The 17,024-nt window shown below is 43.6% G+C and overlaps 1 protein-coding gene across 2 annotated transcripts in view; it reads left to right on the forward strand.

The window, feature by feature from the left end:
* The first annotated feature begins 983 nt into the window (after positions 1–983).
* The window catches only part of LOC111520916 (glutamate-rich protein 5), a 27,335-nt gene continuing 11,294 nt past the window's right edge, over positions 984–17,024 (forward strand). The window contains exon 1 of one of the 2 annotated variants that reach the window (XM_023184026.2): positions 984–1,403. In XM_023184026.2, the coding sequence (XP_023039794.1) occupies positions 1,346–1,403 (58 nt within the window). In that variant the 5' untranslated portion in view covers positions 984–1,345. The remainder of the gene's footprint in view (positions 1,404–17,024) is intronic. The other variant, XM_023184027.2, reaches the window with a different exon arrangement.

Below are 17,024 nucleotides of genomic sequence, written 5' to 3' on the forward strand. Positions count from 1 at the left end.
TATAGGCATGAGCCACTGTGCCCGGCCTCTCTCTCTATCTCTTTAAAAAAAGGCCTGGCCAGGCACAGTGCTCATGCCTGTAATCCCAGCACTTTCGGAGGCTGATGCAGGCAGATCACCTGAGGTCGGGAGTTTGAGACCAGCCTGACCAACATGGAGAAAACCCATCTCTCCTAAAAAATACAAAAAATAGCCAGAAGTGGTGGCGCATGCCTGTAATCCCAGCTACTCAGGAGGCTGAAGCAGGGAGAGTTGCTTGAACCAGGGAGGTGGAGGTTGCAGTGAGCTGAGATCTTGCCACTACACTCCAGCCTTGGCGACACAGTGAGACTCAGTCTCCGGAAAAAAAAAAAAAAAGGCCACGCGCGGTGGCTCACGCCTGTAATGCCAACACTTTGAGAGGCCAAAGCGGGTGGATCACCTGAGGTCAGGAGTTCGAAACCAGCCTGACCAATATGGTGAAACCCTGTCTCTACTAAAATTACAAAAATTACTGGGAGCGGTGGCAGGCGCCTATAATCCTAGCTGCTCCAGAGGCTGAGGCTGGAGAATCGCTTGAGCCCCGGAGGCAGAGGTTGCAGTGAGCCGAGATTGTGCCACTGCACTCCAGCCTGGGCAACAGAAAGAGACTCGGTTTCAGGAAAAAAAAAAAAAAAAAAAAAAAAAAGTTCTCTTAATAAATGTCAAAGTCATGAACGACAAAGCAAGACAGGAGGAGCTACTTCAGATTAAAGCAAACTAAAGAGAGACAACTAAATGCAACGTGCAGTCCTGTACTGGACAATTGGAAACAATGAAACATGGAGGGTGGATTAAACCGTACTGTATCAAGGTTAAACTTTCTTGTGGTAATTGTAGTTACGTAAGAAAATAAGACTGTCATCGCACATCTAGTCCACCAATCAATAGCCCCTAGCCCGAAGGCTGCCTCCCGTCCCTGGCTATTTACTGATGAGTCAGATGATACCTCCCAGCGCTTCGCCCTCGCCCCCTGACATCCTCCCTATCCCTGCTTTAGGGACTTTTCCTCTCTGACTGTGCCATACCCTCCACCGTCTCCCCTCCTGCCTCCTGGGATCCACTTGTCCCTGCCCTCCTCTGCGTCCTGGCCCTCCCGCTCTCTTCCGCTTTGCCCTCTGTGGCTCCTTCCACCTCCTGCCGGCTACCTTTCTCCTCCAGGTGCGCACCCCTACGCCTAGCTCCGCTGCGCGCTTGCGCTCTACGCCCAAGGGAGCCGGGCTGCAGAGCTGGAGAAACTTCCGCGGCTACCGGTGCGGTTGCCTTCGGATCCCGGCTCCAGGCCGACACGCGCGCGGGGCTGAGACAGGTGTCTGCGCTCCCCGAGATGGGCTGCTCCAGCAGCGCCCTCAACAAGGCCGGCGACAGCAGCAGGTTCCCTAGCGGTGAGCAGGGGACCGGCGCCGCCGGCGTCCGGGCTGGGGACTCGGGTGGGCTAACTCCCCGGGAGGTCCAAAGGGTGTGCCCAGTGTCCACCCCGCCTGGCAGGAGCCGGGCCTCGCCCCGGAGGATGCCAGCAAAACCCGGGACAAAGCGCGATTTCCTCCTGAATCTGGAGCGGCGCTGCTGTGACCGCGGGTGCGGCGGCCCTGGTGCGCTCCGCAGCGCTCGCTGCCGGACGCTGGGGGCCCGAGGCCCGGCGCTGGACTCACCCTGTCCGCTGATGGGATCTCGGGGAATTGGTGTTGAAGCCCTAAGGCGGTTAGCCTCGGCATTGCCTTAAACACAGGAGAAATGTCCTATCAAGGCCTTCTCCCAAGGCTGGGGGCCGTGACTGACGCCTGCAATCTCAGCACTTTGGGAGGCTGAGGCGGGGCGATCGCTTGAGACCAGAAGTTCGAGAACAACTTGGGTAACAAAGCGAGATCTTCCACTCCCCCGTCTCTACTAAAACAACAACAAAAAACACTTTTCTCCATTTACGCCTCCTATTAGCGTTTCAGCATCAAAGACGGCAAAAGATGAGGAGAATCCAGAGGAGCATTCACTCCATCAAATGGGTCCCTCCACTCTGAATAGGTCAGACACACTTTCCCCTATCTTTGACTTAAGTATCCATTGAGAAGTATGTGTGATCAAAAGTGGTCATCACTGACTCTTGCTGAAGAAACTCAGCAAGGACATTTTGAGCATCTACTATATAATACCCCAGCGCTTGCCTAGATGCTGGAGATACAAGTGACCGTTTGTGGAGATTGAGGGTGGAGGAGACAGACAAGAAACACGTGAAACAATTGGCTAAGATCGTTTCTGACAGAGATAAGTACTGTGAAAAGTATACACGCAGATCCATGAATTAGAGAATGGGTTTTTCAGCCGACTCACTTTTCTTAGATTTTGAATGTCTAACATTTTGGACAATGCTATGGAGGTTAAGCAAACTCCGTCAAGGTAGTTTACAGTCTTCTGCAAGGCGAACTTTAGCGGGGATTTTGTACTGGAGTGAATTCCTTTTCACAGATCTTCTCTTAGCACTTTGTGTTATTGCAGTAACAGAAAAGTCTTCCTCTCTGATGTTGTTGGTAGAGTGCAACAGATGGTCATGAATGTTTTTCAAAGCTCAGCTGCTGTGTCCTAGTCAGGAATACGTTGTGTTTCTATTATTTTTGTGGTGTATGATAGTTTATTTCTAGTTTCCATAGATAATAAAAAGCAATGACAAGTCAGGAAGTAAACAAAAAATTAAAAACATTGTGAAAGTGATTCCAAACCCCTTCTCACTGACAACAATGTGAAAAGATGGAAAAATTCATTTATAATGCACAGTGCTCACTAACTTTTCTCCTAAAGAGCCCAGAGCTTTCATACCCTCAACCAGAGGCCAGAGCAAGCTGTTTCTCCAATGTTTCATGTTTTATGTTATGAAATTAAGTAGAGTTTCGCATTCTGTTCTCTGATAAATTTTTGTGGGTTTCAATATGAAAAGTTGAGGGAAAATGGATGCTTCAGGAAGATACATTTTATTATTCTGACTTCTCTTAACCCCTGCTGTGCTTCAGTTATGCTAGGAGGAGCATCCTGGTTTAACAAGCAGAGTACTGAGTCACCATTACATAGTTCTAAACTGATTAAAACATGTATTTCAGGGAATGTAACTCTCGGGGCAAAAGTATTCAGTAGGTGGAGTACAGTTTTTAATCCTTTCAGAAAATAATGAATAACTTTATCTTAAAAATATTTTTTCATCAATATTGATAACTATTCCACTTGAGTTATACTCTTCCATTTTTTATTCTAGAACTCATTGCTGTTCTGAGTTTTCACAGATGTTGTGAAAGAGGTGTCAAAACACCTGACAACCAGTTCTAGCCTTTAGAAAATTAACCTAATATGCTGCATAAATTGCTCAACACACACGTTGAATCAATCAACAGGTCTATTTGCTTCTGACCCTCGATCAAACAATACTCTCTTGTAATTAGATACTATTCTGTGTTCGTCAACGTTTCAACTTCATGATCTTAGGCCCAATAAATAATTCATTCCTGTTTCTGCAGCTTTAAACTTCTTTAAATCCTATGTACAACCCCAAGCTTGAGTGTGCATACTTTTAGACAAAAACAGTCCAAGTTTATTATGTGTCTGGTACATGCATTTATTCACTGTACTCTCAGTGCCTAACAATACTTGACATATAATAGGTCCTCAGTAATGATTTGTTGAATGAATTACTTCATTTAATCCTTATAACAATGTTATGGCTAAATATTATGGTTGTCTTGATTTTACAAATAAGAGTAAATAATTTACCCAAGGTCACAGGGCTCCTAAGAATCAGAGCTGGTGCTTTGAACTCATATGCTTTGCTGGGCACAGAGGCTCATGCCTGTAATTCCAGTGGCTCTAGAGGCTGATGGGAGAGGATTGCTTGAGGCCAGGAGTTCAAGACCAGCCTGGGAAACATAGTAAGACCTTGTATCTAAAAAATTTTTTTAAAAAAATTAAAACATGTATTTCAGGGAGCCGTAACTCTTGGTGGTACAGACCGGAAGTCCCAGCTACTCAGGAGGCTGAGGTGAGAGGATTGCTTAAGCCCAGGAGTTCAAGGCTGCAGTGAACTCTGATTGAGCCACTGCACTTCAGTCTGGGCAACAGAGTGAAACTCCATTAAAAAAAAAAATGAACCTATATGTTTAAACCAACTTCTGCTAACGAGATGTAAATCTGTTTTTGCCTCAGATCACTCTGGATCCCCATTAGGTGTGTGGTCACCCACTATAAAAACAGTGAAATCAATACAATAAACACATTATACTATATATCTTTTTATTTTTTTCTTAGACGGTGTTTTGCTCTTGTTGCCCAGGCTGGAGTGCAATGGCGTGATCTCGGCTCACTGTAGCCTCCGCCTCCCAGGTTCAAGCGATTCTACTGCCTCAGCCTCCCAAGTAACTGGGATTACAGCCGTGCACCACCACACCCGGCTAATTTTGTATTTTTAGTAGAGATGGGGTTTCTCCATGTTGGTGGAACTCCCGCCCTCAGGTGACCCACCCATCTCAGCTTTCCAAAGTACTAGGATTAAAGGCATGAGCCACTGTGCCCAGCCTATACTATATATATTATTTAGGGATAGAATAATCCCTTATTATGATTCTAAATATTAGTCTAATCCCTAAATAAGATATATAGTATAATGTGTTATACAAATATTATATATTTATTTTATTTTTTATTTAAAAAATTGAGACAGGGTCTTGCTATGTTGCCCAGGCTGGTCTTGAACTTCTGAGCTCAAGTGATCCTCCCACCTCGGCCTCCCAAAGTGCTGGGATTACAGGTATGAGCCACTGTGCCCAGCCTATGTTATAAATTTAAATTAGACAGCAGCTACTAGTAGACAGACATTAGGTTGCACAGGAATAATCTATTCTACTGATTATGTGGGGACGTTTGCCCTGACCCATTAGACACTGAATCTCACAGAGCTTCTTCCTATTGCCTCCCAAGATGACTGATCAGATAGGTGTGTGTTTTGGGGAGAGCAGAATTGGAGACTCTGATTGCAAACAATTATCCAGCGCTCCTCAAAGCGTAGAACAGTGCCTCATATGTGATAGTCACACATCGATTTTTATGACGTGCCCTGAAGTGTGTGAGAAAAGAGATTTTCTTTCCAAAGGATAATCAGACGGATTAAGTTTGGAATTTCTTGTGTTTGTGGAAGCAAGTTTTAAATATTAGGACAATTTCTGTTCTTTTGAGTGTCCTGAGGATCCGATGCAATCTGAACGCAAAGGTTTTATTGACTCCACAGACCTTAATGTGCCCGAAGGTGTCTAGACGTTCACATCCAAACCCTCCTCCCAGTGTTCCTAGCCCTCTGCTAACATGGATAATCACTGCTCGATTCTTTCGTAATATAAATGCGATCTGTTTTGGCAGACTTCTTTCCAAGGTGTTACAGCCCAAGCACCAAACATGGACAAAGTCAATAGGTGGTAATTATTGACAAGTTCATTGCTAGGTTAATGTGTACATTTCCACTGACAGCTATAATCATTTGTTTGTTTTAACCTGAACTTTCACTAGCTGCTTGCTGTCCATGCTGCCTAGGCAATCAGATGAAGCTCGAATTTCACACAGTTATGTGAATTGTTCTTTGTACTGCGGTCATACCTTCAGTTTTCACCCAATATTTCACACTGTGACATCTAGTTAGGTCATCTGGTCCTAACTACACAAAAGTTTTCCTTTTGAATTGAAGAAGAAACTTCATTAACATTAAATTTAATTTGTTTAGGCTTTTCTTGCATATATAAATTATATAAATTTTTTTTCTTTCAAATGTGTGCCTTCGTGTCCTTTCTGGAGCCTGGCACGTAATAGCATTTGGTATGTCTTTGTGGTAGGCCTGGCGATTGCATACAGCTAATTGAAATGGAATAAAAAAACTACATACATGTTTCAAAAATGTGAAAATACTTGGAAAAGTCAGGCCTGAAAAGTACACCTTCCACCCCATCCTCATCATCTATTTAGTTCGAATCACACACATGAATAAACACTTATTATTTTAGGGGTTTTTTGGATATATTCTTTCAAAGTTTCTTTATGCTTTGCAAATATTATTTCCTTCTCTCATCTTTATTTATAAAATGTAGTATACTGTACCCACTGTTCCTCACTTTGTTTTTTTTACCTAACACTATGGAGATTTTTCCATGTTGATATATAGGGAACTTCTTTCTTCGTGTTTATACCTGCATAATAATTTCTTCCTTGATTTATTTAACCAGTCCCCTATTGAGGGACATTTAATTTGTTTACAGTCTTTTCCTGTTGCAGACAAGACTGCCATGAATTCCTTTGTGCCTACATCATTTTGAATGTGTGCAAGTATATCTGTAGGACAGTTTCCCAGGAGTGGCATTACTGGGTCAAAATACGCACTGATAATTTTGATAGATAACTGCCTAAATGTGTTCTGTAAGAGTTGAAGCAGTTTACACTGTCATCAACGATAAAGTAAATCTCTTTCTAAAATGGAAAACTTTCAGACATTTGGGTAATCGCATCGAAACATAGACGTGGGACAGAAGTCAGGAGACAAGGTAAGGAGCACGCACTTGGTTTCAGGTGCTTTAGTTTGTGATCTCATTTAATCCTCACAATAGCCTTAAAACACAAACATTAGTTGCACCAAATACAGCTAGAAAACGGAAGCTTAGTGCAGATAAGTCACTTGCCCTGGTCTCAGAGCTAGTAAGTCTAGTAAGCCTACTTACTAGATGGATAGATGGACCTGGGGCACATGGCTAACTTGTGTGACTCCAAAGCCCCTGTTCTTTTCACAACTTCCAGTTCCATCTGGGATCTGATCCTAGTTCTGCAAGAAACCTGTGGTGTGGCCTTACACATAGAACACATACAATCAGCTGAGTGTGGACGCTTGAGTCTGTAATCCCAGCTACTTGGGAGGCTGAGGCAGGAGAATCAGGAGGTCAAGCACCGCTGTACTCCAGCCCGGGCAACAGAGTGAGACTTCTCTCTAAAGAAAAGAAAAAAGAGACCGGGCATAGTGGCTCACACCTGTAATCCCAGCACTTTGGGAGGCCAAGGTGGGCAGATCACCTGAGATTGGGAGTTTGAGACCAGCCTGACCAACATGGAGAAACCCCATCTCTACTAAAAATACAAAAAATTAGCCAGATGTGGTGGCTAATTTTTTACAGGTTTGCGCATGCCTGTAATCCCAGCTACTCAGGAGACTGAGGCAGGAGAATCACTTTAACCCAGGAGGTGGAGGTTACAGTGAGCTGAGATCACGCCATGGCACTCCAGCCTGGGCAACAAGAGCAAAACTCCGTCAAAAAAAAAAGAAAGAAAGAAAGATAGATAGAAAGAAAAGAAAAGAAAAGAAAAGAACAGAGGCAACCAATAACTGTTGAGTAGTTGGATGGGTAAATGGATGATTGACAGAGACTCTTACCTTCAGGGAGGTAAGAGTATTACTCAGAAAAGTAGAGGAGGAATCAGAACCTAATGAATACCAGAAACTGAAAGGTAATATTGGACAAGATGGGCTTGGGAAGAGAGTGTTGGGTTATGAAGAGGGCCTCCTAGCTATGCAGGAAAAGGTTAACACTGTAAAACAATGCTTGATAGACTACCATTAAATCATGCTTCTGGACTGAGCGCAGTGGCTCACGCCTGTAATCCCAGCACTTTGGGAGGCTGAGGCAGGTAGATCACCTGAGGTCACGAGTTTCAGACCAGCCTGGCCAACATGGTGAAACCCCGTCTCTACTAAAAATAAAAAAATTTGCTGGATGTAGTGGCAGCTGGCGGTAGCTAGGACCTGTAATCCTAGCTACTTGGGAAGCTGAGGCAGGCGAATCTCTTGAACCTGGGAGGCAGAGGTTGCAGTGGGCAGAGATCATGCCATTGCACTCCGGCTTGGGTGACAAGAGCAAAACTCTGTCTCAAAAAAAAACATGCTTCTGTAAGGTGGCCCCACATCCAGCTCATGTGTACAGTTTCACTTCTATGTTAATGTTTTAACAATATCAAGTTGAAAGAAACCCTGAATACCTGTGGGGGTTAATGAAAGGCTCACCAAAGCTGATAAAAACTTGACAAGGCTTCTAATCCTAGAGTGTGTAAGTTGAGTAGTACTAGGTAGTTTTTTTTTCTTTTTTAGAGACAGGGTCTTTAAAAAGACCTGCTCTGTTGCCCAGGCTGGAGTGCAATGGTGCAATCAAAGCTCACTGCGGCTTGGACTCCTGGGCCCAAATTATCCTTCCACCTCAGCCTCCTAAAGCACTGGGATTACAGGCATGAGCCACTGTGCCCCACCGTAATTTTTTTTTTTTAAGCAAAATGCCAGACTATAGCTCTCCAGGTGTGTTTATGTCTTGAAAGTACTGTAATGACCTCAGAAGCTTCTTCACCCATCTCAGGGCTATTGCTGTTGTTCACAGTCGTTGAAGCACTTCTTGGGAATTGCCTTCGGGCTCTCAAGTTCATTCATTGTATATAATCAAGGGTGTCTGAGCTTTATCCTTTAAGGATGAAGATTGAAAAAACAACAATCCACATTGTTTTTATTTTATTTTTTAAGTTTTTTTTTTTTTGGTAGAGACTGGTTCTCACTATGCTGCCCAGGCTGGTGTCAAACTCCGGGGTTCAGGCAACCCTAATCCCTCTGTCAGCCTCCCAAAGTGCTGGGATTACAGGCATGAATCACCATGCCCAGCCCCACATGGTTTTTAGCAGCTAAAATCCCCTAGGAATTAAACCTTATGAAGGCGGGTGAAATAAGACAGGCAATGCAGGTGTGCATGATTTAGCACCACCTAAGTTGTTATATCAGAGTTTCCCAGCCTGTGAGAATAGATTATAGCCATGCCAGCATTTCTCCTAGTCTTTAGGGCAGCCAGGTGGGATCTTGACAGACTGAGCCACCTGGAAGCGGCTTCCTCCATTTGTTGCAGTGTAATGCACAAATATCATATTCTATGTATGTCATGACATTGAAAAGATCAGGAAGTGTTGGTGGCTCAGTGCAGTGGCTCGTGCCTGTGATCACAGCACTTTGGGAGGCCGAGGCAGGAGGATCATCTGAGATCAGGAGTTGGAGACCAGCTTGCCCAACGTGGTGAAACCCCATCTCTACAAAAAACACAAAATAAATTAGCTGGGCATGGTGGCGTGCACCTGTTGTCCCAGCTACTCAGGAGGCTGAGGCAGGAGAATCACTTGAACCCAGGAGGTAGAGGTTGCAGTGAACCGAGGTTGTACCACTGCCCTGCAGCCTGGGTGAGACTCCATCTCAAAAAACATAAAGAAAATAAAAATTAAAATAAAAAAGGAAGTGTTGGAATGTGCATTCCAGCTCGTCTGTCATTTTCACTAGTAGTTTCTTTTGCTTAGAGACAACATCTGCCTTCAGCCACCCCAGCAAGGACTTCTGTTGAAATGTTCTCCCTAAAACATTCTCTTTGTTTATTTCTTTTCCTCACTGTTAATGATAATGATAATGAACCTTCTCTCTTTTTTTTTTTTTTCTGTAAGGTGATTTTTGTGTGTGTGCCTGTTTCTGCCTCTTCCCATTTTCTCAAGACTCTGATAAAAACCACAGAATTTCTTTTTTGCTAATTTGCTTTACTTAGTACTTAGTCTACAGGTATAGCACCTGTAGACTAGATGTTATGGAAGGTTCTGGTTACCTGTACACCTTGCATTAATGTATGGGTATGAATTTCAACATTTCATTTCAACTGAAAGACAGTATAGAGTGCTGATTAAGAATGTGGGCCTGGAGTTAGACTGGATTCAAATCCTCATTCAGGATCAGTTATTAGTTGTGTGGCTTTGAGCCAGGTACTGACCCTCTCCATGCTTCTTCATCTACAAAATAGGATCAACAATAGCACTTAATAGAGCTGAGGAATAAATGAGTTAATACATATAATGCACTGAGAATATAGTCCGGGCCAGGAACAGTGACTCATGCCTGTAATTCTAGCACTTTGGGAGACTGAGACAGGAATCTTGCTCTGTAGGCCAGGAGTTCGAGACCAGCCTAACCAACATAGTGAGACCCTCATTTTTTTTTTTTTTTTTTTTTTTTTTTTTGAGGCAGAGTCTTACTCTGTTGCCCAGGCTGGAGTGCAGTGCTGTGATCTTGGCTTACTGCAACCTCCTTCTCCCTGGTTCAAGCAATTCTCCGTCAGCATCCAGAGTAGCAGGGATTACAGACATGTGCCACCATTCCCGGTTAATTTTTGTATATTTAGTAGAGATGGGGTTTCACCATGTTGGCCAGGCTGGCCTCAAACTCCTGATCTCAGGTGATCCAACTGCCTCAGCCTCCCAAAGTGTTGGGATTACAGGTGTAAGCCACCACACACAGCTTTTTTTGTTTGTTTAAGATCAAGTCTAGATCCCTGAGTTTGTTGATTTCCTTCCTTTTTAAATTTTTTTTTTTTTAGAGACAGGCTCTCACTCTGTCACTCTGTCACCCAGGCTGGAAGGCAGTGGCGCGATCACAACTCACTGCAGCCTCAACCTCCCACCTCAGCCTCTCACCTCTCACCTCAGCCCAGCAGCTGGGACTATAGGCATGCACCACCACACCTGGCTAATTTTTTGTGTGTTTTTTGGAGAGTCGACATTTTGCCATGTTGCCCAACCTGGTCCCTAACTCCTGGGCTCAAGTGATCCTCCTGCCTCAGCCTCCCAAAGTGCTGGGATTATAGGTGTGAGCCACCTCACCTGGCCTTACTCACTTTTTTAAAAAGTAAATTTATTTAAGAAAAATGGTGACAAAAATATTAAGTCAATAATAGCACAAATGGTAAAGAAATATTCAAAAATCATAAAAGTGGTATGTGAATGGCCACAGTTTATGAGACAGTTTTTCTAAGGCTACCAGGTCTTCTTATTTAGCTAGATTACTTGCTCTTGTATTTTTGCTGCTATAATTTTTTAATTTTTTTATGTTAATTTCCTTTATTTTTTTAGACAGGGTCTCACTCTGTCACCCAGGCTGAGTGCGGCCTCAACCTCCTGGATTCAAGTGATCCTCCTGCCTCTGCCTCCTGAGTAACTGGGACTACAGATGTGCACCACCATACCCAGCTAATTTTTTTATTTTTCGTAAAGACAAGGTCTCACTATGTTACCCAGGCTGGTCTCAAACTGCTGGTCTCAAGTGATACTCCTGCCTCAGCCTCCCTGCTATAATTTTTAAAAATAAATTTTATTTTAGAATAGTTGTAGATTTACAGAAAAATTATGTAGTACAGGGAGTTCTCACATATTGCATACTCACTTTCCTCTTTTTTAACATCTTATATTAGTAGGGTATGTTTGTCACAGTTAATGAACCAAATCTGTTACGTGATTACTAACTAAAGTCCATGCTTTAGTCAGATGTTCTTAGTTTTTCTCTAATGACCTGTTTCACTTCCACCGTCCCATCCAGAATCCCACATTGCATGTAGTCATCATGCCTCCTTTGGCTCCTCTTGGCTAAGAGTTTCTCAGATTGTCCTTGTTTTTGATGACTCGGACAGTTTTGAGGAGCGCTGGTTAGCTATTTTGTGGAAGGTTCCTCAACTGGAATTTGTCTGGTATTTTTCTCACGATGACACTGGAGTTATGGGTTTTTGTGTGAGTCACCATGCCTAGCCTATTCTTGTTTCTCTGTATTTAAATTTCAAGATTAAGTTTGTCTTCCAACTTCATCACATTTACTTTGTGATGATCAAAACAAATTCTAGGTATGTAAATTCAGGTGCTTTTATTAAAAAAGAAAAGTGGTCTGATTGATTTTTATTTGCCCCCAAAAAAGTTTTTGGTTGATAATTTTATATGTCAGTTACATGGAATATAGCCTAAGTTCTCCTTTCTTCAAATGAGTGTCCTGTTGGCATCTACCAGCTGATGGAATGCACACTTGGGGATTAGCATTTGTACCATGGCACACAAGACAGTGTTTGTACATGCTTTGATGTGGGAAAAGGGCAAAAAGATCTAGAATAATGCTGCTCTACAAATGTTGATTGGATGAATGGATGAAGGATAGAATGGAATTGAGGCAAAAGCAAAGTAAGAAAATGAGAAGGAAGATGAGTGGACTACTAACTGGAGTTGACTCATGCTACATTCTTGTTTCCAAAATGTCAAAAGCTCAAGAACCTAGAAATGGTGACAGCAAGGAAAAATACCAGGACCCCCTTCCTTACAAAGTTGCTCAAAAACCCAGCAGACAGGCCAGTGAAGTCTTTAGGATGTCTGATATGGCATAGTCACAGGAAATAACGACAAGATTTTCTTTTTGTTGGGTAGAAACTTTTCATTTCTGATTAGGGTTGAACTGAGTTGAAAAGCTTCCACCATAATGTGAATTTCAGGTATGTTAGCTCTAGTTCTAATCCCTTCTGTAATGTTGCCTGTATTTAGTTTCATTGTGTGCCTATCACAACGGTGCTTACAACAGGGTTCTGTTAGTTCAGCTGTCACACTGAATTTGTGCATGGATCAATTTACAACAGAATCAAGGGAGATAATGAGCACCAAAGGATTAGGCTCAGAGCAGTGCATGATTTGATGAAATGTGGAGTTCAGAAAACAGACACATCTTCAAACAAGTTCAGATGTGAAAACAATGCATCTGTCTACAATATTTATTATGTAATAACATAGATTAGGCATAGAATGTCTCCTATTTGTGGACAAAAATATATCTCATTGCTTTTCAAGTTAGCCTGCTAGAAGAAATGATATAGTACCTTTTTCTACCTTGAGGAGGTATGGTGAGGATTCACAAACTCATATGGACAGAGTATATGGAAATACTTGGGTAAGAGGTAATGTATAGCCACTAAGTTGTGCTTAATGAAGGGAGTAGCTATTTGAATTTCCCTGAAGACAGTAAACCCTAGGATACCAGGGACCACATTTTCCTCTTTTTTTTTTTTTTTTTGAAACAAAGTCTCTGTCTCTTGCCCAGGCTGGAATGCAGTGGCGCAATCATGGCTCACTATATCCTTGACCTCTGGGGCTTAAGCAATCCTCCCACCTCAGCCTCCTGAGTAGCAGGGACTACAGGTGCATGCCACCTTGCCCAGCTAATCCAAATCTTGCTACCTGCTGGAACCCCTGTGGCCACCCAGATCTTGCCTGTAGTATGCATTTGATGAAAATGTGATGAATGAGTGAAATCAAAGCTAGCAAACAGAATGAAACATTTATTTATATACAAATTATGAATGGCCTTTATTAACCCCAATCAAGTTTAGTTAAATCATTGCTAATGTTACGAGTACTTTTATTTATTTATTTATTTATTTGAGATGAAGTTTTGCTCTTGTTGCCCAGATTGAAGTGCAGTGGCACCATCTTGGCTCACTGCAACCTCTGCCTCCTGGTTTCAAGTGATTCTCCTGCCTCAGCTTCCCGAGTAGCTGGGATTACAAGCACCCACCACCAGCCTGGCTAATTTTTTGTATTTTTAGTAGAGAAGGGATTTCACCATGTTGACCAGTCTGGTCTCGAACTCCTGACCTTGGGTTATCCACCTGCCTTGGACTCCCAAAGTGCTGGGATTACAGAGTGAGCCACCATGCCCAGCCTACTTTTCTATTATTAATCAATAATCATATTTTAAACTGTACCATGATAACAATACAACTTTGTAGGTCAACACTGACAACTTCATAGTGTTTAGGAGACTGTGTATCTAAGCCCTTTAATGTTGCAAGTTAGTTTTTCTGTTGCTAATTCAGCTATAGTGTATTGACAGGTCACCCCTGGTACTCGAGGGACCTTTGTACAATTAGAAAGAGGCCTTCCCCACCAACAACACATGCACCCTTCAGGTGCACCCAGGCTGGAGTTCTGCCTCATGCAGTGAGAAGCTTGTACGGCTGTGTGCTGCATCCTTGTTTTGTGGCTACCTTTTCATGTCAGATACCATGCTGGGAAAATTACACACATTATCCACTCTGTCAGTTCCCCTAACAAGCCTGAAAGGCAAACAATATCCACATTTTACAGATAAGGAAACTGAGATCCAGAGAGGTTAGGAACTAACTTGTCCAGATTGCACAGTTAAGTAAATAAATGGCGGAGTCAGGATTCACACCCAGTGTTTGAACAGTCTGAATGCTCTGCTTTGGCTAGAGGGAAGGGAGGGAGATCAAACACTAAAAAATGTACTTCCTTTAGCAGCTCAAGGGTAAGAATAAGGTGAGGGTTATGTAATCTGGAGCCAGAAAGGAAGTTTTAGTGGTAATTGTAGACTTTATTGTGTTCTCTGAGAGACAGTTCAAAACAACTATTTGTTTTCCAATCTTTTCATTTATTTCCTCTATCTTTCTTCTTTTTCTCCTTCTCCTTCTCATTCTTTCTTTCCTTCTTCTTCCTCCTCCTCCTCCTCTTCCTGCTCCTCCTTTTGCTCCTCCTCTTCTCCCTCCTCTCCTTCTCCCTCCTCTCCATCTTCTCCATCTTCTTCGTCTTCATCTTTGTCTTGCTCTGTTGCCCAGGCTGGAGTGCACTGGCATGATCTCGGCTCACTGCAAACTCTGCCTCTGATTTAGGCATTTTGCTGGAGTGCACTGGCATGATCTCAGCTCACTGCAAACTCTGCCTCTGAGGTTTAGGCAATTCTCCGGCCTCAGCCTTCCAAGTAGCTGAGATTACAGGTGCTCATCACCATGGCCAGCTAATTTTTTGTATTTTTTTGTTTTAAAGAGATGGGGTTTCGCCATGTTGGCCAGGCTGGTCTCGAACTCCTGACCTCAAGTGATTTGCCCGCCTCGGCCTCCCAAAGTGCTGGGATTACAGGCGTGAGCCACTGTGCCCAGCCTAATCTTTCTTCTTTCACACAAATGTACCAATATTGGAATGAATGAAATCACCTTACTTTTCTGTTTGTGCATCATAATTTCTCTCTCTCTCTCTCTTCGTTTGAAACAGGGTCTTGCTCTGTCTCCCAGGCTGGAGTGCAGTGGCGCAATCATGGCTCACTGTGACCTGAACCTCCTGGGCTCAAGCTATCCTCCCATCTTGGCCTCCCGAGTAGCTGAGACTACAGGCCTGTACCAGCACATCCGGCTAATTTTTACATTTTTTTTGTAGAGACAGGGTTTTGCCATGTTGTCCAGGCTGGTCTCGAATTTCTGGGTTCAAGTGATCTACCTGCCTTGGCCTCCCACAGTGCTGGGATTACAAGTGTCAGCCACCACACCCAGACACTTTGCATCTAATTTCACCCTTGTTTGGGCCACTATGGGAGGTATAACAATAGTGATGCTAACATTGACAAGATTAGTGGGTGCTAGTCTCTGTACTAGTTCTGAGTATTATCTCCTATAATCCTCATGTCAGTTCCCTGGTTCAGTAATAACACTATTCCCACTTTACAGGTGATGAAACTGAGGCAGAGAGAGGCTTAATAAGGCTGGTAAGTGCAGGAACTGGGGTTAAAATCCACTACACTGGCCGGGTGCCATGACTCACGCCTGTAATCCCAGCACTTTGGGAGGCTGAGACAGGTGGATCACCTGAGGTCGGGAGTTCGAGACCAGCCTGACTAACATGGAGAAACCCCATCTCTACTAAAAATACAAAATTAGCCAGGCTGGTGGTGCATGCCTGTAATCCCAGCTACTAGGGAGGCTATGGCAGGAGAATCGTTTGTACCCGAGAGGCGGAGGTTGCAATGAGCCGATATCGCGCCATTGCACTCCAGCCTGGGCAACAAGAATGAAACATCGTCTGAAAAAAATATATATACATATATAAATATATATATAGACACACATATAAATCCACTATGCTATAGGTGTCCTTTTCAAGGTCATAAGGTGTCTGCCCTTTTAGAGTAGATTTGTCTCTTCTATCACATAGGAAAAAGAACTGAGCTATTCCTTGGGAGCTACTGTCTCTGAAATACAGCCATTTAAAAATTTAGAGTATAATTAATCAATATGAATTACAAAGTAAATGTGGCCCTGCCCTTCTAGCATTTTCTCTATTTTGGGTGTGTATGGTCATTTTAAAAGTATTATATGTCCTTTGGGCTACCACAAAAAAAAATATTAAAAGACAATGACATTCTTTTGTAAAGTTTCCCAACTTGGTTGACTATTTTCAGGTTGTGTTTTATAAAAGTATATGTTGTGGACACTTGCCTACTTCCAGTGTACCAGTACAATTGGGAAAGTTACATAAGAACTGCCCTCATGCCTGTATCCCAACACTTTGGGAGACCGAGGAGGGCGGATCACCTGAGGTCAGGAGTTCGAGACCAGCCTGACCAACATGGAGAAACCCCATCTCTACTAAAAATACAAAATTAGCCGGGCATGGTGGCACATGCCTGTAGTCCCAGCTACTCAGGAGGCTGAGGCAGGAGAATTGCTTGGACCTGGGAGGCAGAGATTGCGGTGAGCCAAGATCACACCATTGCACTCCAGCCTGGGCAACAAGAGCAAAACTCCATCTCAAAAAAATAAAAAATAAAAAAGAAAGAAAGAAAATGGACCAACCTGGGCAACACAGAGAGACCCTGTCTCTAAAAAAATTTAACACTTAGCCTGGCGTGGTGGTACATGTCTGTAGTCCCAGCTACTTAGGAGGCTAAGGTGGCAGGATCACTTAGGCCTGGGAGGTTGAGGGTGCAGTAAGCTATGGTCATGCCATTGCACTCCAGTCTGGGTGACAGAGTGAGACCCTGTCTCAACAACAACAATAAAAGAATGAAAGTGGCCGGGCATGGTGGCTCAAGCCTGTAATCCCAGCACTTTGGGAGGCCGAGACGGGCAGATCACGAGGTCAGGAGATCGAGACCATCCTGGCTAACACGGTGAAGCCCTGTCTCTACTAAAAAATACAAAAAAACTAGCCGGGCGAGGTGGTGGGCGCCTGTAGTCCCAGCTACTCGGGAGGCTGAGGCAGGAGAATGGCGTGAACCCGGGAGGCGGAGCTTGCAGTGAGCTGAGATCTGGCCACTGCACTCCAGCCTGGGCGACAGAGCGAGACTCCGTCTCAAA

This window comes from Piliocolobus tephrosceles, chromosome 7, assembly GCF_002776525.5.
Source record: "Piliocolobus tephrosceles isolate RC106 chromosome 7, ASM277652v3, whole genome shotgun sequence".
In the NCBI taxonomy this organism is placed as follows: domain Eukaryota; kingdom Metazoa; phylum Chordata; class Mammalia; order Primates; family Cercopithecidae; genus Piliocolobus; species Piliocolobus tephrosceles.